Below are 25535 nucleotides of genomic sequence, written 5' to 3'. Positions count from 1 at the left end.
GTTCATATTGAATTGCTTTCACCCAATCTGAGTGATCGAGAGCAGTGTTGACGGTTTTGGGTTCAATCTTGGATACAAACGAATTAAACATACAAAATTCTACTTTGGATAATAATGCAGTTTGCTTCGCTTTCAATTGAGAACAGGTAAGGACCGCTGCAGAGGATTCACCACTAACTTGAGCTTTTGGGTGATCTCTAGTCCATTTGGTCATAGGAGGATAATTTGGATCCAAGGATGGATTTAGCTCAGCATTTACTTCCTCGAATTCAGAATGAACAGATTGAGCGTCTGAGTCATCATTCGCTTCTTTATTCTCCCCCTCGAATGATGTGAACTCGTTGAACTCAGGAATTGAATCATCACCTGCGACTGGATGTTTGTGGGTCATATTTAGTGGAGAACAGTCTCCATCAGAAGAAGGCTCAGTAGAAATGGGTGATGCGAAACTCTCCCCCTGCAGAGAATCATTCGGGGTTAGAGGTGTAGCATGCTCCCCCCTGTAATTGTGTGTTAGACCCAGAATTCTCCCCCTGGAAAGTGGTGCGCATGTCTCGAGGGACATTCACAGTGAATGGCTGTTGTAGCATGTCCTTCGTAGCATCATCGATAATCTTCTTAAGTTCGTTGACTTTATTATCCACTGCCTTAGGTTCAGATGAGATAGCTTTCTCAGGTTCATCAAAGAGTAACACGAATTGTTCATAAAGGTTGGTCATAGGAATAATGGCTAGACAAGATTTAGGAAAGATTTCCTTGATCTGACTTTTGTTCGCCTGAATTCTCTTTAGATAATTGTCGTCAAACATGACATAGTAGGTTTCTTCTATCTTCTTTGAGCATTTTTTGAGAACCCTATATGCCTTGGATGTTAGTGAATATCCCAAGAATATACCTTCGTCAGCTTTCACATCGAACTTGTTCCGGTGTTCTTTGGAGTTAAAGATGAATCACCCGGAGCCAAAAACATGGAAAAACTTAGCACTAGGTTTGTGATTATTTATGATTTCATAAGGAGTTATTGAGAATCACTTATTTAGGATGGATCGATTTTGAGTAAAGCAAGTGGTGGCTATCGCATCAGCGCAGAAGTAGAGTGGTTGACTTGCGAACGTTAGCAAGGTTCGTGCAACTTCACATAAGGAACGGTTTCGTCTTTCAACTACATCATTCTATTGTGGAGTGTAGGGAGCATAGAAGTTGTGTGTGACTCCCTTTTCAGCAAGAAATTCTTCAAACGCTTGGTTTTTGAATTCTAGCTCGTTGTCGCTACGAACGTTGCGAACCAGCTTTCGCAGTTGAAGTTTGATTTCCTTAATAAAGTCCTTGAGCTTTGGTGTTTCTTCAGATTTCTGTCTAAGAAAGAACACCCAAGTGAAACATAAAAAATCATCTACAATTACTAGAATATACTTACTACCACCAACACTTTCAATAGAAGAAGGCCTGCAAAGGTCGATGTGTAGAAGTTCCAAAGGTTCGATGACTTTCGTGTTCACAATAAATGGATGACTTTTTCTACTTTGCTTTCTCATCTCACAGGCTGCACACAAATGATCCTTGTCGAATTTCAATAGAGGAAGTCCTCGTACATGATCACCAAGACAAGCTTGTTGATGTCTTTGAAGTTTAAGTGTGAAAGATGCCTATGCCATAACCAGCTTTTGTCTGAGTAAGATTTTGTAAGCATGCAAATGGAAGGCTTTCCTCATATCGAATTTAGATTCAGTGGATACATTTCACCCTTTCGTTGTAATTTCAGAAGAACAGTCTTGGATTTCTTTTCAATGATTTCTGATCCTTCGTCATTAAATGATACTTTCAATCCGATTCTTACACCCAACCGTGAGACACTGATTAGGTTATGCTGCAAGCCTTCTACATAAGCCACTTTACGAATAGAGAATTTCCCATTCGTTATCATGTCGTAGCCTTTTATTCTGCCAAAATAATTATTCCCGTATTTTACGTTGCCACCATCCTTGAGAGCCCTGAATTCTCGTAGTTCCTCCTTTCTTCCTGTCATGTGACGTGAACAGCCACTGTCGATATACCATTTAGTGTCGAACTGTTCGTCACGAATAACCTGCAAAATTTAAGCAAATTTAGGAACCCAAAGTTTCTTGGGACCTTGTGAGCCTTTAACAGATCTAGGAAAAGTAGTATCAAGCTCAACCATATATGTTTGTTTTATAAGAGTGGTTTCATCTTTTCATTTGATGGTGAAAACTTTGATTTTTTTATCTGTTGAGTTAGATTCTTTAGAATCAAAAGTTTTATTCTCGTTAGCTTGATTCTTGACGGGCTTCTTTTCAGTTTCCTTAGGGTTAGCATTTGATTTCTTAGTTGGAGCTTTCGGCTCCGAAAATAGCTTTCCATTGCCTTTGACGTTATTAGATGTAGACTTTGTGGATTGAGAGTAACAAGGCTTTGGTCTCTCTATTGGTTGTTTTCTAAAGAAGGGTTTTGGAGTCCCTTTTTGCTGAGAGTCCCTTGGACTATGAGAACAACAATGCGAACACCGATTAGAGTTTACTTGCGAAGGAGCTTTCGCTTTGTGATTCATTCTTCTTTCATAACAAACATAATTTGAATTTTGGGATTGCCAAAACTGCTTCCTTTCACTGAGATTTCTTCTATATCTGTCATTCCTTTGTCGTTTTTTATCAGCAAGTTGTTTGATGACTTATGGATGTTCACCTTAGGATTCGCTTTTCTCTCTTTAAGTTCGCTCTTCACGGGGTTGGGTTTGTTGCAAACCTCCTTGGTACCACTAGGGCTATCTTTCGCAAATGTTGAGCGATTATTCAAGGGTTCAGCCACGTATCTTCCTTTGACTTTTCAAGAAGTTTTTTTAGATAAACTAACAGTTTCGTCAGCATTATCTATTGGAGCTGACCAAAAGAATTCATCACATCCGTCTTTGTTGTCTTCTTCGACAATGGTCTTTAGCTCGATGGTTTGATTTTTGGTTACCCCATTAACTTTAAAAACTTGATTTGGTCTTGTTTGAACTTTTGGAAAAACTGTTGCTTTTACTTTCAAAATTTCAGGTTTGTTTTGAACAACTCTTGCGAACTTAACAAAAATTTCAGAAATAAGAGCTTTCGCAGGATGAGATTCAATTTTAACAAACTCTGAGCAGTCAACCTCATCTTCTACAGAAATATCACTCATATCACTATCCTAATCGAATTCAGAAGTGCTTTCAACATGTATTTTATTTCCTAAACTCAATTTGGCATTCAATGAATCAAATTTTTGCACAGTATCAGATTTGATCTGCTTTTTATCATTTTCATCCAGAAGTTGTTTCAACGTGTTTTTGTGGTCCTTGGACTTAATGTAATTTTCAATACGTTCAAGTCCGACTTTGTATGCATCTGAAGTTTCTTCAGACGAGACAATACATTCGCAATTGTAGCAGTCTGCGTCTATTTCGTCTTCCTTTAATTTGAGAAATGGAAAAATCATTTTATGGATTTTCTTACCGATTTCACAATCAAGATGCAGTTGAGTAATATTAAAGTGAAGACTTTTTGCAATCAAACAAAAAATGTTTCGCTGTTTCAAAAGCATTAAATTATCTCTCTGCAAATAAATAGATTCGTCCCTAGACTTAGACAAATCCAACTCAACCTTCTGGATCCACATACGCCTCTCCTCACTCTTGGATATCGCCCTGCTCAATTGATCAGTTAGGTTAGAGTTTGATAGCCAAGTTCGCTTTAAACTATCGTTTATACTTTAAAAGGTGAATTTTAGATCATTAAGTTCTGTTTTGTATCTATATACAGGAATATTAAGAGATTCAAGAATGGAATTTACCTTATTGATTAGATGTTCACATTCGTTGATCTGTTCTGGAACAGGCCTTGCCGCGAAGCAGCTATCTTCGCTCCTTCCACTCCCACTTGCATTCTCCTTCATCTGCGATCCGCCTTCAGTCACCATCAACCATCTTCTTGAGCATTGTGAATTATGTTCTTTCGCAACAAACACCCTTCCATGTGTGGGCTTGCGTACTTCTTCATCCTCTGAGTCTGTTGACCAGACTTCCACTCCTCCGAACTCACCTTGAGCCAAGTTTTCCTGTACAACAAAAGCAGGCATATAATTATCACTAGATTTCTTCTTCTTAATCTCTTCCAGCTTTTGCATGTGATAGGCCTCCTCATCCTCTCCTTCATTCTTCTCATTCTTCCTTCGCAACATACACTCCTTTGCAAGATGGTTTTTACCATGAAAATAATTGCAATCGTATCCTGAGTCATCAACTACCTTTTTCTCCTTCTTCTCTTCCTCTTTATGAGATCCACTTTTGTTCTCCTCTTTCACTTTCTTTGAGTTATAGCTTCCCTACCAGTTCCTATTTTTGTTTGAGGGAAACTTCTTCCTAGAAAATCGCTTAGGGTTAGACACCATTAAAGCAAAATCTTCGTTTGAGAGCTCGTACTCAAAATGATCTAAATCAGATACGTCATCAGCAACAGTCTTTCCTTTCGCAACTAAGGCAAAAGACCCCATCCCAAACACCACCTTTGCTTCTTTAATTACTTCACTCTCTTGCGCCTTCAGAATTCCCACAAGTCTTGCAAGAGTATAGTTATTGAACTGTTCATGTGCTTTAACAATTGACACCACTGCCTTCCACTTTGATCGTAGTCTGTTCATGAACGTGACCTTTTGCTCAATCAGCTCACGTCCAATCCCGTGCCTCATCATCTTGTTGAGAATATGATTATATCGATTGAAAGTGGCACTTAGAGTTTATTCAGGCTTTTGAACGAACTCGCCAAACTCGGATAACAATAGTGTTTGAGTCGAGTGTTCTAGATCTACGTCTGTGGAATAGAGCTCTCTCAACCTATCCCATATAGCCTTCGTTGTGTCACATGAGCTTACAAGACGAAAAGTATCTGCTTGCAAAGCGAATCTGATGATCCTCATTCCTTTAATGTTGCTTAAGAGTTTGTCTTTTTCATCTTGAGGCACGTCCTTCATGTCAAGAAGCAATTGGTTGTAATCTTTCTGGGTTTTGATAGTTCTTTTGGTCTCTGTGTGAACAAACGGACCTAGAGTGATTGCTTCCCAAATCAGATAACCATTATCTTCTGAAGCTAAAACATAATCTTCAAAGTGCATCGCCCAGACTTCATATTCTTGAGGAAAAAGAATTGGGATTCTGGTTGTTGATCCGATATTGCTTGAGATATTCAAGTAGTTGATGTTTGACTCATCCTTCTTCATGGTGAATAATCTTTTAATACCTGCAATTAATCAGACTGTAAACACTTATTAATTTAATATTGAGATCACAGAATTACGTCAATAAATCAGTGATGGCTCTTAAGAGATCAAATATTTGCGAAAACCCTACTAATTTCTTCAAACAGAAGAGTTGTGTATTAAGTACACGGTCTCCTGCTCTGATACCACTTGATAGGAATAAATACTTAATGATCGAATATATTCAAACAGGTAAACAAGAACACGATATGATCAAACTAGTGATGAATGATTAATAGTCACGCCTCATAAGAACTCGATGAATAATTGCTTCTGTAGAGGCGTAAAATAGGGTTACAAAGATAATTATGAGAGTTAACTAAAATACGTAGTATGCATGCATCATATATATTATAACCCTAGCAGCAAATACGAGTGGAGAGGCCCAACTCGTTAATACAGAATGGACTAGACAAAACAGGCTCAATGATGCAACACTAAATCTTTAACAGGAGCATTGTCCAAACTCAAAGTTGTTAATGTCAAGTTCATGTGGGAGAGACAGAAGAGTCGATGTGGACTTGACCGAAGTCTGCGGGATTACATTTTTTGGAAATGAGGATTGAAGTGTCGCACAGTAGGTCAAAGGTAAGTCCTTGTTGCGATGTGTCTTATAGGGCAGAGATGGTCCTTCTAAAATTATTTCTTCATCAACAACAGAGGTTGAGATTGATTCGGATCTTTCCACAATAATTTCCTCATCCACTTCGGAACTGGATTGGGAATTAGAACTAATCGTACTAATGATAGGCAAAAAACTTTCTGAGTTTCGCGATGATTTTGGATGTATCTACCGAAGTGACATCAAATATCTTCGAGAAAGGTCTTGTCCTTGATTGGGTAATGAATGTTCCGGTCTGGTGGGATGTATGGATGTTCGGCATCAAACCGAGGAGGAAATTTCTCTTCGGTAGATAAGCCATTCGACCACCCCCATTTAAATGTGTTATCAATAGTCCCATTATTAACTAAATTTTCAATGGCCTCACTTTCATTAGACAACTTTTCAATTAATTGATTCAGACGTACAATTTCCTTGCGGGCTAAATCCTGTTGATTGAAAGCAATTTCTAATTGAGTTTCACTAAGTAACCTATCATTCTTTTCAAACAACAAGTCTCTTTCTAACATTGTAACCTTAAGCTTCTTGTCTTCCAGTCTTCCTCTCAAGTGATGCATCTCTTGGGTCTCTGTGTTCTTTTCATTTGCTGCTTTGTTGTAGTCTATAAGGAAGACAACTCAAGTTTCATTAAGTCATTCTAGGTGAGATTCACAATCATGCATGCTATAGTTATTAGACGGAATCATAATTTTTAGTTGTTCAACGATGTTGAGGGTCCCTTCCCTTACCATGTATCCATAGTTTTTCTTCAGGTTGGTTGAGGAGATCTTCTTCACTTGTTGCAACCATGCATATATTTCCTCTCTTTATTTTGTTGGTAGGCTCCTCATCTTCATCTCCCGAAGACCAAAACTGATGATCCCTACGAACTTGAGCTAAACACGCTTTCACTTTTTCCTTCTCCTTACCTTCCATCTCTTGGTCCATTCTAAGATAGAATGTTTTGTATTTCACCACATTTGCTTTGCCATCTCTTGCAAATTGATTTTCCCTGTGACATTTGTGGCAGACAAGAACTCCATCTTTGTTGTCTTTAGTATTAGTAACAGAGTCTGATGTTTTGTTTGTCTACGGAATTTCTTTGTGATTAGAAATCATCATTGGTATGTTCTGAGGCAGAGGTTGGTGATGAGAATTTATGGGGTATCATTGATGATTGTTCTGCGGGTTGTAATTTCTATTGAAAGATGGTCTAGTGAACTATAGAGTTTTGAGAAAAGTGGGTGGTGGGAGTTGATTGAATTGTTGACTGACGAGGGCTAGGGCATTTTGGAAATCTTCACCATCATCTAGTTCCATATCTGCCTCACATGACTGTAGTGAATTATGATACGGATGTTGATATGATGACTCTCCGGGAAAGGGATATTGCGGTGCTTTGATGGCATACCGAAGAGTTTGAGCCACCAGAGCAAGTGATCCACCCATATCTACAAATTCTTTCCATACTGTGGATTCTTGAGCCTGAAGTTCACCATAGAGTTTGAACAGATATAGAGTCTGGATCTTCCTATCTCTTTGAACTATCATTTTTGCAGTCGTCCAATGTCTTCCTAACCCATTTAGAAACTGCAGATTGGTTTAATGGTTGTTGTTGATGGTACCATCATTTGAGAGTTTAGTGATTATGAGGTTAAATCTCTTAAAGGAGTCATCAAGACTTTCACCATGTAGTGCTTTGAAGTTTGTGAACACGTTGAGAGCAGTGGTGAGCTTCTTGTCTTCTGCTTGTTTAGAACCTTGATATAGAATTCTGAGTACTTCCCAAATTTCTTTAGCAGATGTACAGTTGATGATGATATCAAAGTTTTCTGGAGGAACTTCACATGAAATTTCATAGAAGGCAATTTCATCTTTCTCCATCTTATCGAGATCATCATTGGTAGGTTTGTTCATGGCTGCCGGACCACCTCTGAGTCTTTCTTGAGCACCATTAGCAGCAATGGGAGTGATAATGTGGACATGAGGTCCTTCCTCTACATATCTCCAAACATCTCTTCCTAGTCTCTTTAAATATATTTCCATTCCTTGGGACCAATGATGATATTTACTTATAACAAGTATTGGAGCTCTATTAGAACCTCCAACACTATTTAAAATGTTTAAAGAATAAGCTTGTTCCATTCTTCCTTGTTTTAAAGAGCTTTATTGGTATATAAGGCCTTTTAAATTAGAGTTTTTTTTTTAAGAAAAAGCTTCAATTTTTTGGACGGAGTTAAAAGGAAACCACTCTGGCTCTGATACCAATTGTTAAGAGAAGAACTTTATAACGAGATAATATATTGCGGAAATGTAAGTTAATCTCAATGGATCTTTGGTTAGCTCAATAATAAAAGTTAAATTGCATAGAATGTAAATATCAACAAGTTTTATGAATAAGCATAAACAAGTAGACACTTAGTTGAATCGTAACATGGTTTGCAATCAAACACAAGTTAGTAAATGATGAACAACTTAAGTGAAAAAGGACTCGGATAAAGTATCAATTAGATAACTTAGATAGTATTGAAATGAAAATATATTGTACTGATAAGATCTAGAATTGGTACATAAACATGAAGACGAACACTCTATTTTTTGAGGTCCAAAAGTTACAAAGAAATAATAATCTATTACAAAGCTACTAACTTCGATGATTCTAAAAGGTACACCGGATAATACAAGGTTTACACGCATGGTTAGTTAAAGTAACGTGTTTCTTTTTTTGTCTTCATGTTCAAAAAGATATCTTCGGCTCTTTTCTTCTTGTCTTCGGGTTCCACTAATGATTAGCAGTCTTCGGCATTCTCCTCTACGGTTCACAAAATCTATTGGTCTTCGAGTCCTTTCTTAGTTGCCGAGTGTCACTTTCTTGTATCAACACCATTTGAACCTCCAAAGCATTCGAAATTTGGACCTCATAAATGACGGGGAATATATGTTGGTGTGACAACCCGACACTTTCTAGTCAACAAAAGTCAATTTTCGTTAAATGAAACTTCAATTTTTTTTATTCCGTTAAGCTCTTGTAGGTTGGAAAACAATCTAAAATATATATTTAGAGGTTATATAATTTTTCAGAACCAAAAACACTCGAAAGATCAAGATTCCTTCGAAAATTCAGCAAAAATCGTCTAGCCAAGCGTTTACGGCCGTAAAACCTTGGGCCACGAACCCGTTTACCGCCGAGAATCCACCTACGGCTACAAACCCAACTGGTATAAAGGTTTTCCCACATATCTCATCTTTTTCACCCGAAAATCCTCTCAAAGTACTCTCAAGAACCTCCCAAGAACATTCAAATCATCAAGATCAAACCTTCAAATCTTCAAGTTTTTTTTTCACCAAGAACAGCCTTCATATCTTCAAAGGCTGCAAACCGTTCACAGCCGCATACCCGTTCACAGCCGCAAACGAGTTCACAACCGTAAACCCTGTTCACGGCCGTAAACCTAGTTTACGGCCACAAACCCAGTTCACGGCCACAAACAGCCTTGAGCCGTGAACCTCGGTTGCAAACCCTATTTTTTCCACTTCAAACAAGTCTCGGTAACATTCCTAACCCAAAAGCAAGTGTTTTCTAACACTATAATTAACAGAATCGCTAATTTAAATACAATTATGTGTTTAATTATGTCACAACTAGCATTTTAGCTAGGAAATTCTATTCGTGTGTAACCATTCAACTATTGTAAATCTTATACTCTTAGTAAATATCACTCAATGCACATTTAGATTCACCATTCATGCTCATCAAATAGTCTGAAGCCCTAAGATCCATGGTTTAAGTTCATATTGGACTAGGAGTTCCTTATTGGGCCTAATGGACCAATAAGCACCCAATTCAACTTTATTGGACTTAGAAGCCCTAATCTATACTTTTCACTTCACCATCTCTCTCCCCTCTCCTCTTCTACTCTCGGCCGAATGCGACACAAACACACATACTATTCCAAATACTCTCTAATACTCTAAAGAATATCCCTCCTCTCCCACAAAAATTTTGAGAATTGGTGTGTGCCTTCAAGAGGTTCTCTTCTAGATCATCACTCTTTGATAAGTTGTTATCATACTTAAGACTTTGATTTCATCCTTAAGCTAAGAACACTCTCTTATGAAGCTTCATTTCGTGATCTAACACCCTAGAAACTATCCAAGTCCGAAAACTACTCCAAGGTGTTGTTAGGACCAAAATCTTCTTCATTTCTTCTTCAAAACCGAAACATCAAAGCAAAGGTGAGTTCATACCCCCCCCCCCTTGTTTTTTGTTTTAGGGGAGAATACAAGTAAAATATGTAGATCTATGTGTTATATGCATGTTTGGTGTGAATTCTTAGTTTATTTGGCTAAAATGTGTTAGATCTAAGTGAATCTCGAAATTTTAAACAAAGATCTAAGAATTACAACAATATATATATATATATATATATATATATATATATATATATATATAGGAACGAGTTCTATGGAAAACAAATAACTAGGGCAACATCTACCGGAACCAATAATCAAATGACACGTGTCCATTTCTTTCTTCACAAGTAATGTATTGTGGAAGTTATTGTGGAAGTGATGTGTTGTCATGTTTTCATTGGTTTAAATATGTGTTGCCCTAATCATTCATTTTCCATATAACTCTTCCATATATATATATATATATATATATATATATATATATATATATATATATATATATATATACATACATATATATATATATATATATATATGTATGTATATATATATATATCATATTACCAAGTCAAAGAAGAACACATGTTTAAGATGCAAAAGAATTTAACAAAAATCATGTTAAAGGTCAAAATTGTCAAGAAAACAAAAGATAAGGGTAAAAAGTGAAAATTCTGTTTTAAATGGGGCCAAATAGGTCCTACATGTACAAAAAGGTGTTTTATGCTAAACATACTTTTACAAGGGTCAAAAATGCAAATTTAAGCTTATAGGGTGTATGGTTTTGTTTATGTAACATCACTTATCGTACTTTGGAAAATTAGAACTTATGTAATTTAACAATGTACTTGATGTGAACAATGCTGGTTGTATTACGTAATGTTGGTGATGAATGTCTTACGTTTCATGTATATTCATTGTAATGATTATTCAATTGTTAGTCACACGAGCCCACGGAAGTTTCCGCCGTTTGGTTCGGGGGTGTGACAGGTTGGTATCAGAATAATGTTTATAGTGAACTAGCATATCTAACCATACATGATATGCAACTATAACTCTGAACAAAACAAAAATTTCACACTTATGTGCGTATATTAGGATAATAACCTAACAATACTTAATAAACGCTTATGGAGGAAATTCAACACTGAACCTATCCAAGGGAATGTCATTGCGACAAACCCTAAAACATTTGATAGTGCCAAGAGACTGGCCAAGAAACTGTACGATCACGGCAATAAGAAGGGTGCCAAGATAGTGGTAGCAGAGGTTAAGAAGGAAGAAGAGAACAAGAAGGGGAAGAACAATAAGCGGAAGGGAAAGCAAAACTCGGAATCATCTAAGAAGCAACAAACAATATTTGTCCATGCTACAACACAAGCTACTGCCACACCACATGCTCCGGCCTCATCCACGCCAAATACTTCTAAGCAGTACTCGGGAAATCTCCCCAAGTGTGGAAAATGCAACTTCCACCAGCACGGGGAGTGCAGAGAGATGAGTTGCACAAGGTGCAATTGAAAGGTCCATACATCGAAGTATTGTAGTACTCAGCTCCTGCAGAACCAGATGAGAAACAACAGCAACAACAAAAACACCAATACTGGAGCTAGCTATAGCTGTTACGGATGTGGGAAAATTGGGAATATAAGGAGAAATTGCCCCAATGCAAACAATCAAGGGGTAGGAGCCACAGGGAGAGCACTGACAATGGGCCAGGGTGAAGCAGTGCAGGACCCAGCCGTTGTCACCTATATGTTCCTTCTTAACAACTCGTATGCATGCATTTTATTTGATAGCGGAGCAGAGCAAACAATGTCATTTCACAATGTACTTGATGTGAACAATGTTGGTTGTATTATTTAATGTTGGTGATGAATGTGTTACGTTTCATGTATATTCATTGTAATGATTATTCAATTGTTAGTCACACGAGCGCCCGAACGTTTTCGCCGTCTGGTTCGGGGGTGTGACAAATTATCATTAGGATACTATTAATTTCCGCATACTCCAACTCGAGGGTCATCTTTCCGGTTTGGTTGTCGAGCTCCTACACATAATCAACTGTGAGTTCATACCCCTACACTTTAACTGTTTTTTTTAACTTTTCAGGCAGAATAAAAGCAAAACATAAAGGAATGTTGTGTTCTTATATAAATGATTTCAACAAGATTAGGACTTATGCAATTGATACAACCAAGAGATCACTACATTTTATAAAATATTTAGATATTTTATCTCTTTTGTAACATGCTGAGCATAAGGGAAGTTTTCAACACACAACCATAATTGCAAAGTTTTCAGTACAATACATGACTCGAATACATAACATACATGCAAACTATAATAGGTATAGTTTGGGATACAACACACGGTTTATCAATTCCAAAGCTTATACATTAACTGACATATAAACTATAATAGACATAGTTTATGGCATACAATACTACTTTCTGAAAAAGAGTACAATACTAAATAATTATTTAAGTATAGTTATTATTACTCTACAAGTATACCTACAGTTTCGAGTACAATAGAACACTACAGCACTACACGTAAACTAGTTAATACAGGGTTGTGAGGCACTACTTCAATTTTACCATTCGGGGTGTAGATCTAAATCCTACCACAGTATAACCAGAGTCTCCTGGAGGGAGAGCATGAGATTTGTGAATATATCTATTTGGGACTAACAATCCCACACCTGAACTGCTAGCTACAGTTAGACAGGCATGCCTGGGGTGACAAATGTCATAACATCCGACGCCTAAAGAACGTCCTAGAGGAAGCTAGGTCATATCAAGCAGGGTTATACCAAACTCACAACATTATAAACTAACCATTTGTTTACGGGATTTCAATTCTTCAAATAGTTTTATTTTCATTAATAGAACTATCATATACTACAACTGGAGGATTCCAGAGAATACAAATACATAGTTTTATTTTAAGTAATAAAGCTATTATACATACATGTGGTAGCCAGGGTTTTCATACAGAACATTTCATACAAAGGTTTTCATACAGAACATACTATACATACTAGTGGTAGCCAGGGTTTTCATACATAACATACTATACATACTGGTGGTAGCTAGAGTTTTCATACAGAATACATCATACATTACTGGTGATAGCCAGGGTTTTCATACAAAATACATCATACATTGCTGGTGATAGTCAGGGTTTTCATACAAGGGTTTTCATAAAGAATACATCATACATTACTGGTGATAGCCAGGGTTTTCATACAGAATACATCATACATTACTAGTGATAGTCAGGGTTTTCATACAAGGGTTTTCATAAAGAATACATCATACATTACTGGTGATAGCCAGGGTTTTCATACATAATACATCATAAATTACTGGTGATATCTAGGGTTTTCATACAAGAGTTTTCATACAAGGACACACTATACAATACAACTAGTGGTAATCAGGCATACATATTAACATTTTCACATACTAATACATAATACAGTAATGATGTACATTTTGGCCTTAGGGTTTAAGACTACTTTACATTACTAAAGAAAATATTGGATTTCCTTGGGAACATGCAAACATTTTACAGATTCACAGAAAGGTTTTCACTACAAAAACATACTTATGAACTCACCATCTTAAATGTTGATACTCTTTCAAAACCGCTTGTATTCTCAGGGAACCGGTAGACAGGTACACCCGCAGGTTTTTGAGAAGACTGAGCTTTTGGATTTGCGTCTTTTATACTTTTGTTGTATACAAACTATGTATCAAACATATGTAAATACCTTATATCTATTCAATGTAATGGTTGTGTTTGCTTTGATTACTATGATGCAAATGTTGTGATACTGTACATGACGTCCTCCACCCCCCAAACGTTTCTGCTGTTCCGGTTTGGGGGTGTGACAGTTGGTTATGAATCCCCTTCCAGTGTATAATATTTAGAGCGCTTGACAGACGATCTCGTTAACGCAAGACAGTCAGATTGTGACTTTGATTAGACAATCTTCTCGTCGCTAGGGGAAGATTTTCACCTTAACGTTGATGCGGAATGATGTGAAATAACGTGGCATGTACCCAATATGTCTCACTGATCCCCCATTTGCACACGTTGATAAGGAAGTGCAACAAATCCTAAGTCTACCAAATGTTGCTAATCAGCTACTAGTTAATGATTTAGCAAATGACTCAACGAGTCGGATCATGTTGCCCCGCGATTCGTGATCAGTGGAAACCCGTCGAGTGAGAGGTTAACTCGACGAGTCGAGTGGGGCCTTAGGAGGAGTCTGAGGACATGCATGGACTCGCCGAGTCACCTGAGTGCACTCGGCGGGTCTAGTCAAACTTAGACCATTTACTAGAGTTGATTTCAGTTGACCTTGGGTTTGGTCAAACTGATTCAAGAGAGACTATGGAGGGGTAGACTGGTCTTCTACCCATTCTTTAGAAATGGGGATATAAAGAGAGTATTATTAGAGATATTATCATTTTGATAGGCAGAGGCTAGATCGGGGATATCGAGCACGAGAGTTTACTAGACATCATCGAGGTGAGTCTTCTCACTATACATTACCTAGAGTGGTATCTATGTGCAGACCGGAGGGTCTTATGTGTTATGTCTATGTTTGAGATTATGTGCACTGTGATATATGTATGTTATGTGTTATATAGACCGGACCGGAGGGTCCAACGACTTACGAGGCCAGAGGGTCCTCGAGTAGACCGGACCGGAGGGTCCAATGATTTAGACCTGACCGGAGGGTCCAACGAGCTAGACCGGACTGGAGGGTCCAATGAGCTACGGGACTGGAGGGTCCCGCTGAGACACATTGACCGGAGGGCTATACCGAGTTATAGCCTCAAGTGGCTTATGTGGTGTATGTGGTATTTTAGGGAACTCACTAAGCATTTATGCTTACCGTGTTATGTGATATGTGTTTCAGGTACCAGCGAGGGTCGCGGGAAGGCACCAACATGATTTGTACACACTGGCAGAAGATTATGCGTTGAGATTCTGGGATATGTTTTATTGTGATGACATTGATACATGAGATTTTGAGAATATTATATGAGTTTTATTATGTTTGAAAAATGAAAATTTGTTTTAAAATTTACGTTGTTACACCGAAAAACTAAATGTGCAACTCATTGATGTGGTCACAACCTGTCTCTATAGGGATCTAAACACAGAGATATACATGAAAGTCCCTGATGGACTTAACTTTCCTAAATCAAGTAGTTCCAATCCACCAAACACGTTCTGAATAAGAATGAGACGCTTACTTTATGGATTGAAACAATCTGTACGGATGTGGTATAACCATCTAAGTGAGTACTTGATCAATCTGTGATATTTGAATAATGATATATTCCCATGCGTGTTTATTAAGAAATCCATTTCGGGATATGCGACTGTTGCAGTCTATGTATATGCTATGAATCTCATAGAAACCTCAAAAGAGTTGTTCGAAACTACTGAAATTCTAAAGTAGGAATTTGATATGAAAGATCTTGGGAAGACAAGGTATTGCCTCTGTCTACAGATTGAGCACCTTAATGATGGATTTTTCCTCCATCAAGAAACCTACACCCAAAAGGTGTTGAGACGCTTTAGTCATAATGATGTGAAGCTTTCATCTACTCCCATGTTTGTTCGTTTCTCTAGAAATTAAAAAGGACCAATTCCATCCAGAGGAGGACGATGAAGAGATATTGAGCCCCGATTGTTCATATCTAGGTGCAATAGGCGCATTATTGTACTTGGCCTAATGTACTAGACTGGAAATCTTGTTTGTTATGAATTGTCTTGCTCGGCACAACAATATGCCATCACGCCACCATTGGCATGGGTTAAAGACATCTTTCTTTATCTTAAAGGTACTATGGATATGGGTTTATTCTATCCCTACGTGTCATCGAGTGGATCAAGTCCAAATTATGCTCGAGATAACGTGACCCTTGCCGGCTATGCCGATGCAACTTACTTATGAGACCCGCATAAGGGACGTTCCCAATATGGTTATGACTTTACCATTGGGAACATATCGATATCATGGATATCTTGTAAACAGGATATAGTTGCTAGTTCGACAAATCACTCTAAACTACTCGCGCTCCATGAGGCGGCTAGAGAATATGCATGGCTTTGAGCTGTATATGGCTATATTTGAACTACATGTGATTTGGCTTATGATCCCAATGAACCAGTTCTCATATATGAGGATAAAACTACTATTATTTACCAAGCGAAACATGGTTACATCAAAAGGGATAATTTAAGTCCCAAAACAATGGATTTCACACAATATCAATCAATCTATTTAGTGAATGTGGAATGTAAACCAGATAGTGATTCAAGAACACAAAATAACTTCCAATGCACATGATTCTATTAACAACAAATTTTATGGTACATAGAAATTCTAATGGCATCCGTGAACAAAATAGTGGAACAACTAAACTCTAAATCGCTGAATACCTATCTATATATACCGAGTACAATACCAAAAAAGCCCAACCCATTATGATCGTAAACACTAGGTGATTACGGTTCATCTAACCGTAAACACATAAAAGCCCATTAACATAATAATACTCTAAGCCCAATATTAAAACACTATTAACCCAACATAAAACATAAAAATATGACCCAACAATCTCCCCCTTGGTTTATTGTTGGCTGCTATTACAGCTTAGCTACAAGATGAACATCAGACTAATCGAAGGCCCCAGCCCACAACTTCCTTTCAATTATAGTGGCAACCATTCCAGTGAAAGCATTTCTAGGAGCTTTAAACAATTCATTTTCTATAATAAGTTGAAAATGTGACAAAGTATGAATATCACGTTCTCTAAACTTCAACAAATCCTTGGGATCGACAATGTGATACTGGCTCTTTTTCAGCTTGATCACCACCGACGCGGTAGACTCATCATAAACCCGGAATTGCATTGAGTCCAAGGTGCCTTCTGGTAAACGTCTGGGAAATGGAATCCTTTTAGCTTGCTTTGTAGGTGGAGACATAACATTCACCATGGTTTTATTAGTGTGAGGGTCAATGACATGCTTAGCCTTTTTCGTGAACGATGAAGCAGTCTTCATGCGTTCAAATTTATTTTTAGCTTGATCCTTAAGAAACCTCTTAAAATCCCATGCGACAGAGTCATTGGTTGGATTGTTGAAAGGAGCGTGAATAAGTTCAGCAAGATCAACTTTTTTCTTGGACATAAAGTCAGTTTGCTTCTCGTAATACTCAATCTGACTGCTCTTTCGCTTCACGACCCACATTTTCTTGTCAGCATCATATCCCCACATCAAAATGCCAGAGCGATCTCCATACTTGTCAGTAAATTTCTTCCCAGACTCCCTTAAAAACATTTCAGGGTGATCTCCTGGAGCATTCTGATCTGAATGTTTCATCGCCAACATCTTCCCTTTCAGTTGCTCAATTCGATCATGTTTCTCTCTTCTTTCTTGAGAAAAAGAAGGACCAGAGGATAAAAAAAAGTGTCAATATTCGCATCTGGAGCAGCTCTAACAACTCTTTCATTCACATGTTGAGAAGGTGGATTGACTGGATCAAAGCTAGATACAAAAATCTTTTCGCCTTCAACACTTAAAGGTTGAAAATCATCACCAAACTTCTGATGTAAGCGCTGCTTCAGGTCAACGAATAAAGCAGTTATGTCACCAAGATTCACTTGATGTTCAGAAATCTTTGCATCTTTAACAGAGTTCTCCTATTCAAGGTTAGAAACTCTTACATCTAGACTACCAATTAGAAAATCCTTTTCAATGGACTCCTGCTTCAAAAGCATAATCTCTTGTTTAAGCTCAGAGACGGTTTGATGGGAGTCTTCATCAACTCCTTGCCTGGAGCCAATAGATATTCCTTTTCATTTGGACTGAGAAACGGAATCTTAAAAAGCAAGTAACTTTGCTAGTTTCACAGAAGCAACATCGTGCTCTGGAGGAGGTGGGGAATAAGAGCTTCCCGAAGCAAATATCTCCTCATTAACCATTTAACTTTGAACATCTTCTTGGACCGAGGCTGTTTCAATGAATTGGCTTTGAACATCTTCTTGGACTGGGGTTGTTTCAATGATTGGGCTTTGAACATCTTGAACAACTTGAGCGGGCTCAATAATCGGACTTTAGGCATCATGAGCAACTTGAGTGGGCTCACAATTGGAGACGGCTATTCTACTGGCACAGTAGGAAGCACTCCCAACCTTGGATCTTTACTTCTTCGTTTTCTATGTGTTATATGTATGTTTGGTGTGAATTCTTAGTTTATTTGGCAAAAATGTGTTAGATCTTAGTGAATCTCGAAATTTTAAGCAAAGATCTAAGAATTACAACACTATATATATATATATATATATATATATATATATATATATGCTAGTAGGTACCCGCGCGATGCAGCAGCAGCAAATAGTTCCTTTCGGTAGATAGTTTTCTTGCGGCGATTAGTTTCATTTTCATGTTAGAGTTTTTTCGTTTCAGCTTTTTGGCAGATTTTTTTTTTTTTTTTGGTGATTAGTTTTCTATTGGCATGTTGTTTCAGGATTAAAAAAAATAAGTATCTTGCTAATTTGCAATGTAACAGACATAGTTCTAAGGTGATGAATTGTTTCTTTTCGGCGAGTTATTTGATTTCGACGGTTATGGTTGAGGATGGGTGTAACAAATATAAGCATGTTGCGTTGGTTTAAAAATATAAGTATATTTCGACGGATGATTTCGATATGACAATTAGTTCCCTTTCAGGTGATGGATTCGAGATGCGGTGGAGACTAATAGAATTTTCGATGATAATTTTTTCGGATTACAATTAGTTATCTTTAGTTATTTTTCACAAACATCGGATGTCATTGTTCCTTCCCATTCTACATCCTCTTTCACGTTTTTTTAATTATAGAATATAATCGACATACCACAACAACGCACATTACTACTGCAATCTCTTCCTTATTACCCCTGGAACTATCTCCATTCATTCAAGTCATATCTAATCCTTACATGTTCTCCCCAAACCGGATCTAAAAGATACCCATCAATAATCTTTTTATTCAGTTTATTTGTTTTAGGTTTTCATAAATGCAGTTCTCATGTTTTGTATTTTGAGGATATTCAAGTTAACGCTTGTTCTATTTTAATTAAATTTGGGTTCTTTTGTTTCTCATATCTTCGTATTTTGAAAATGTGAAGATATTGAAAATGTTCTACAAAATTAAGATTCTATTAAAGGTTTCAAAAACCATGTTGATTTTAAGCTTAAATTTTGAATGTTTTTGAAACCTACAAAGTAGGAGGGATGTTTTCTTCTTGTTTTGATTTTTTTTTGGTTGAAGGCAGTTATTTTTTCATGTTTGGACATATTGCATTTTTAAAAATTCAGGAAAATGAAGATGTATTCACAGTTGTTATGAAAAAGAGCAGTTAACCTGATGCCTAAATTCCCCTGTAGTTCTACATCAAAATTAAATTGGACATATTAATCTAAAATGGAGTAAAGCATCGTGTAGATTTCAAATCAAACTAATAAAAAGAATTTTTTTTGTCGATACACCATTTTAATATCGGGGATAATTTCCTTCTTTTGCTGAATAAGGGCTCAGACTTTCGGTGAGGAACGACATCGATGGCTGAGACTGCAGGAGTGGAACAACAGCATCGGTGAGGGAGTACGGATTCAGTCAAAACTTAGCTTGCTAGAAGACATTGTCAGCTTTAGTTTCTCACTCACCTGCAACAATTCAGTTGGCTAACATGAGATGAAAAAAAAATGAGGAAAAACTATGTAAAACTTAACACGTGGTGTGTATATTACAAAGACACCAGATAAGCTACAATGTTTCATGGGACGACCAGAGTGAAAAAAAATTATTAATTTATTAATATCTCAGCAGCTAGATGAAATAAGGGGTGTGGGCTAGATGAAAAACTAACATCATTGACAAATAAGTACTATATGTTAGATGAAATTAGGGCATGCAACAGGCAAACCCCCTGATAATTTAAGAACTAACATATTAAAGCAGAGATTTGTTTCTTTTTGTGACACAGAAAAAAACAACCTATATCCCCTAATAAACATTAAAAGATTCATATCAATTGTAACCAGCCTATTTGACATGTTAATTAAAATACAACCATCCCATTTTACCCCTATATATAACCAGCCTATTTCACATGTTTATTAAAAAAATTACAGCCACATATGCTTTTTTTAATCTTTAAATTCATGTTTTGGACCTAAATTATGGTAGTTTTAAGTCACTACATCTGGTCAAATTGACCATCAATCGAACTTTGAATATGTATGGGCCAACAACATAATAACGTAACCAAGAAACCATTTCACATCAGGTTAATGATGTATTTGAAAGTTTGTATATTTGAAAACGAAGTGATGGATTCTTGGAAGATAGAACCAATAACCAATTCAAAACCACTCTTAATAACATCTGACCAAAATGAAGACAGGACACTTATTTATAATGGATCGTTCTCAATAAACCGATTCAATTTTAAATAGCATATTTGGTTGAAAAGTTAAGGAAAAACAGAAAGTAAGCACCATATTTTTTGGTACATCACAACCAAGCATTTGTTCAAACTAAAGAAAGAGCTATAATACCTCTACCATCGTAGCATTACCAGATCTTTGAAACAAACCAGCAAGAACGGTGATATCTACACTAAACATCAAGTTGTCCAAAATCATTAAGAGGTAGAGGATAAGAATGCATTTGCATTTCAGCAGCATCACTTGATATAACATTGTCTAAACAGAAAAGTCGGGAGATGGCTAGATTTTGGCCAAATCAGATATGATTTCAGATGTAAAACATGTGAACACTTACTTGTTATTGGGTCTGGTGAAGACAAATGGTTCCATTCATCCATCAATCTTTAGGAGGGTAATTTGTCCACCCTTCATCCTATTACAAATGCAAAATAGACAATACCTTAATACCATAATTAATATACAAATCCTAAACAAACCATATAATCACTGAATTTTAACAAAAGAAAAAACCAAAAGTACCCTAATCGCTAAAGAAAATACAGAGAACCAAGAACAGGAGCCGAAAATACATATTTGGTTACCTTACCTATTCATTTCCAAAAACAGATCGGAGACCAAGGGTTTCGTTAGAGATGGTAAGCATCAAGGAAATTAGATAAATCGTGGTTGTTAACAGAAAGGTGGCTCAAGGAAATGGTTGGTTTGATCTGCACTCAGTTTAGATCCAACATAGATTGTGTGAAGGTCATCAGTGAAGACAGAGAGTCACCGTCACTTCCATGAAGATGTTTCCAGCAAGAGGCGCCGACTATTTGAACATTCCTTCCATGTACATCAAACACCCCACCAAATGCTCCATCTTCCATTCCATAGTCATTCATCAAGAATTATATCTTCATTAAAAATAAAAAATTAAGATATGTATACGATCTAAAGAAAGAAAATGGTGAATTTGAGCAATGAATCACAATGAGTGAGATAGGAAACCTGGTAAAGAATGGCAGCATCTTGGTTGAATCCTTTAGATCCTTGATGTGTATGGATAGAGCCAATTCTTTTATCAGAAGCGGTATGTTGGTAATATATGATGTTGTCATGGCAATAGTCAATCTCATGAATTTTTGGAGATGCCCGGGGATATGCAGGTTTTAATAACCAAAGGCTTCTCAAATGACCTCTTTATATAAACTCAATTACACAATTATATTCTAGTAATTATGGGCGGAGGAGTCCCAAACGGTGTACTGTTCCTCATGTTGCACATCATGAATGAGAATACAAAAATGTTGAGAGGGTAGTATGGTAAATTCGTATGACACTTATCGGGAGTGGTTGTTTGGCTAATAGAAGTAGTGCCTGAGAAATTACTATGACCCTTGACTGTATTACAATTTGAGCACAGTCAGCACCATCTCAACCCATATATGCCACCAAAGCTCTGTATTGACTTTTAACCCTATATTGGCACCTTATGCAAATTGAAATAACTCTTCAAGCTTTAGGTAAAAGAATGCAAATTGAAATAACTCTTCAAGCTTTAGGTAAAAGAATAAAAAATGGAACAACAGAGAAACAGAAGAAAAAAATTGCACTTAAGAATAACGTAAATTAAACAAGCACCTGAGAGAGAAAGAGATATCAACACCATCTCAACCCAAATATACCATCAAAGCTCTGTATTGATTTTGAACCCTGTATTGGCACCTTGTGCAAACTAAAATAACTCTTTAAGATTTAGGTAAAAGGATAAAAAATGGAACAATAGAAAAACAGGAAAAAAAAAATACTCTTAAGAATAACGTAAATTAAAGAAGCACCTGAGAGAGAAAGAGATATCAGCACCATCTCAACCCAAATATGCCATCAAAGCTCTATATTGACTTTTAACCGTGTATTGGCACCTTGTGTAGACTAAAATAACTCTTTAAGGTTTAGGTAAAAGGATAAAAAAATGGAACTAACAGAAAAACAAAAAGAAATCGCACTTAAGAATAACATAAATTAAAGATGCGCATATGTGTGTGTGTGTGTGTGTGAGAGAGAGAGAGAGAGAGAGAGAGAGAGAGAGAGAGAGAGAGAGAGAGATTGCGGTGTGGTTCATCGACAAAATAATGGTGTCGGGGTAGAGACTATGTAGAGATGGCGTTATGACACATCCCATATCACGGAACAAATATTTCAAACCCTATGCAAAACCCTAGGTCATTTGCACTTATGTAGAATCCGGCCTCTTATCCCCCGCCACCGTCATCAGTCTCACTGTCATCGAACACCACCATAGTCGCTATCTATCTTCGTCATCCTCTCTACAAACCCGAAGTCGCCACAACCATGACCTTTCTTAACATATGTAGCCATCGATCATACAGTGTAGAAGGATGAGCATTTGAGTGAGCACATGACAATTAATGGAGGAAGGGATGTTCGGTGACCTTCTATAGGTTGCAGCGGAGGCTGCCGTAGAGGGTGAGGAGGGTGGTGGTACCAATGGTCCACTGGAAACTGAAGTGAGTAAGGAGAGAGATAGAAGATAGGTGGGTTTGACGGCGTCTATGTTGTGTCGATCAGTTTAGGGTTAAGATAAGGTAAAGATACAATGAGTTAAGATTGTAAGCTTAATAAGATTGTACATCATGTTGCGATAGGTATACCTCTTAAATTTCAAGAAATAGGTAATATGTTTAATGATATAGTATATATATATATATATATATATATATATATATATATATATATATATATATATATATATATATATATATATATATATCATATTACCAAGTCAAAGAAGAACACATGTTTAAGATGCAAAAGAATTTAACAAAAATCATGTTAAAGGTCAAAATTGTCAAGAAAACAAAAGATAAGGGTAAAAAGCGAAAATTCTGTTTTAAAGGGTGCCAAACAGGTCCTACATATATAAAAAGGTGTTTTTATGCTAAACATACTTTTACAAGGGTCAAAAATGCAAATTTAAGCTTATTGGGCCAACATTTTGGGCATCACGGCCTTTGGGCCCAATTTGCAAAAATAAAATAAAGTTTTAAGGTTTAAAAATGTTATTATGGAAAAAGTTTGAGTCATAAATGTAAATAAACCAAATTTAGAGATGAAAATGTCATTTATTTTCAAATTAGACCAAAAATGTAAAGTTTTCCAAAACCGGGGCCGAAAATGTGAACTTTTACCAAGAACGGCTGAAAATGTAATTTTCTGCGAAACAAGGATTTAAATGTGAAAATTTAACATTTTGGGTCAAAACTGTAAATTTGCCAACATTTGGGACAAAATTGCAAACTTTTATAAATTATGGACTAAAGCGTCATTTTTACAAAACTTTGTGCCTTAATTAAAGATTTGAGTATTATTAGCCAAAAATGTCATTTTTACAAAATGAAAACATTTTATCATCAATCTATTAAGCCTCGAATCAAAAAGAACGAACGAATTACGTCAAAAACTATTTATTGGGCCCAATATTCACATTTCTTGGCTATTGGGCCCTAATAGCCCAATTAAGTGTGTATTGAGCCCAATGTTTTCCATGACATGTTGATTGTGTCTTGTGGCCTATTTACATGTTAATTTGGGCTTAAGTATTGGGTTGCATATTATTGGGCTTTTGTGGCCCATTTACGTGCCTATTGGGCCTAAATTACTCTTTTGCATGTGATTGGGCCTTTGTGGAAAAATTTCATACTAATAGGGATTGGAAAGGAAATTTATTATGTTAGTAAGCCGTAACGATACCCTTATGTAATCATTGAAATCCGTAAACTTATTCAAGTACCCTTCGAATACAAAAACGTCTCACAAATACGTAAACATTGAACATAATACAAAAAGAGGTTAAGAATCTAGTGAGACTTGTCGGTTGGCACCACTGAGTGTACAATCGTAACATGTAGTTATAATCAGATTTTCCTGGTAGGAAAGCAGGAGTTTGTGTATAGATCTACACGGGGTGATCCCCACGCCTTAGTTGTTCGCTACAACTAGACTAGGCAAGTCTAGGGCGACAACATCCTTAGCAAGACCGGCATTTGGAAAAATACCAAGACAGGCGACCTAGTCATTATCATGCATGGTTATAACGGCTCATATAGGGATTCAATACCAAAAGATAACCTTTTGAAGATAAACTCTTTAATTGTGTTGATGCAAAACGACTTATTTAGCGATACAAGAATTTAGATGTTATTATAAAATAGAAAATATCGGATTTTCTGGGGGAAATTATTCATATACAATTATCATTTTTTCAAAATACAACGAATCTAAACTACACTCTTACAAGTTTTATCCATTAAATTCACACATGCATTTATGCTCGATTTTCACATCATTTTCAAAACATTTTACAGAAAATATCGGATTTTCTGGGTTTTTACGAAAGATACAATGACTTTTATTCAAATATACTTATGAAGTCACCAACATTATATATGTTGACTGTTTTTAAAATAACTTGTGTTCTCAGGTAATCGTTAAGCTAGAAGATATGCAAGTGTGTATGGTTTTGTTTATGTAACATCACTTATCGTACTTTGGAAAATTAGAACTTATGTAATTTAACAATGTACTTGATGTGAACAATGCTGGTTGTATTACGTAATGTTGGTGATGATTGTGTTACGTTTCATGTATATTCATTGTAATGATTATTCAATTGTAAGTCATACGAGGCCCCAGACGTTTCCGCTGTCTGGTTCGGGGGTGTGACAGGTTGGTATCAGAGCAATGTTTTTAGTGAACTAGCATATCTAACCATACATGATATGCAATTATAAACACAATGGGACTAAATAACTCTGAACAAAACAAAAATTTCACACTTATGTGCGTATATTAGGATAATAACCTAACAATACTTAATAAAAGCTTCTGGAGGAAATTGAACATTATGATTAAACATGGGCAGTT

At 36.6% G+C, this 25535-nt stretch overlaps 1 protein-coding gene and 1 long non-coding RNA gene across 8 annotated transcripts; both read right to left on the bottom strand.

Moving 5' to 3' along the window:
- Nucleotides 1-1172: 1172 nt before the first annotated feature.
- Nucleotides 1173-4725, bottom strand: LOC111912704 (uncharacterized). The gene is made up of 6 exons (XM_023908433.1): nucleotides 4423-4725; nucleotides 3829-4359; nucleotides 3268-3447; nucleotides 2869-3186; nucleotides 1769-2086; nucleotides 1173-1646 (listed from the first exon to the last, which is right to left on the bottom strand). The coding sequence occupies exons 1-6, from the start codon at nucleotides 4723-4725 to the stop codon at nucleotides 1173-1175; spliced, it is 2124 nt and encodes a 707-aa protein (XP_023764201.1).
- Nucleotides 4726-19500: 14775 nt separating this feature from the next.
- LOC111912732 (uncharacterized) lies at nucleotides 19501-23211 on the bottom strand. Of its 7 annotated transcripts, none has more exons than XR_006186831.2 (7): nucleotides 22430-23211; nucleotides 22233-22326; nucleotides 21600-22108; nucleotides 21199-21505; nucleotides 20947-21024; nucleotides 20721-20781; nucleotides 19501-19826 (listed from the first exon to the last, which is right to left on the bottom strand). It is a non-coding gene; the product is annotated as an uncharacterized LOC111912732 (long non-coding RNA). The 7 variants fall into 7 exon arrangements; XR_002857291.3 differs by having other exon boundaries at nucleotides 21600-22068; nucleotides 22430-23210; XR_002857287.3 differs by having other exon boundaries at nucleotides 21600-22080; nucleotides 22430-23208.
- Nucleotides 23212-25535: the final 2324 nt, after the last annotated feature.

This window comes from Lactuca sativa, chromosome 9, assembly GCF_002870075.4.
Source record: "Lactuca sativa cultivar Salinas chromosome 9, Lsat_Salinas_v11, whole genome shotgun sequence".
Lineage (NCBI taxonomy): Eukaryota > Viridiplantae > Streptophyta > Magnoliopsida > Asterales > Asteraceae > Lactuca > Lactuca sativa.
This window is presented reverse-complemented; position numbering and strand designations above follow the sequence as displayed.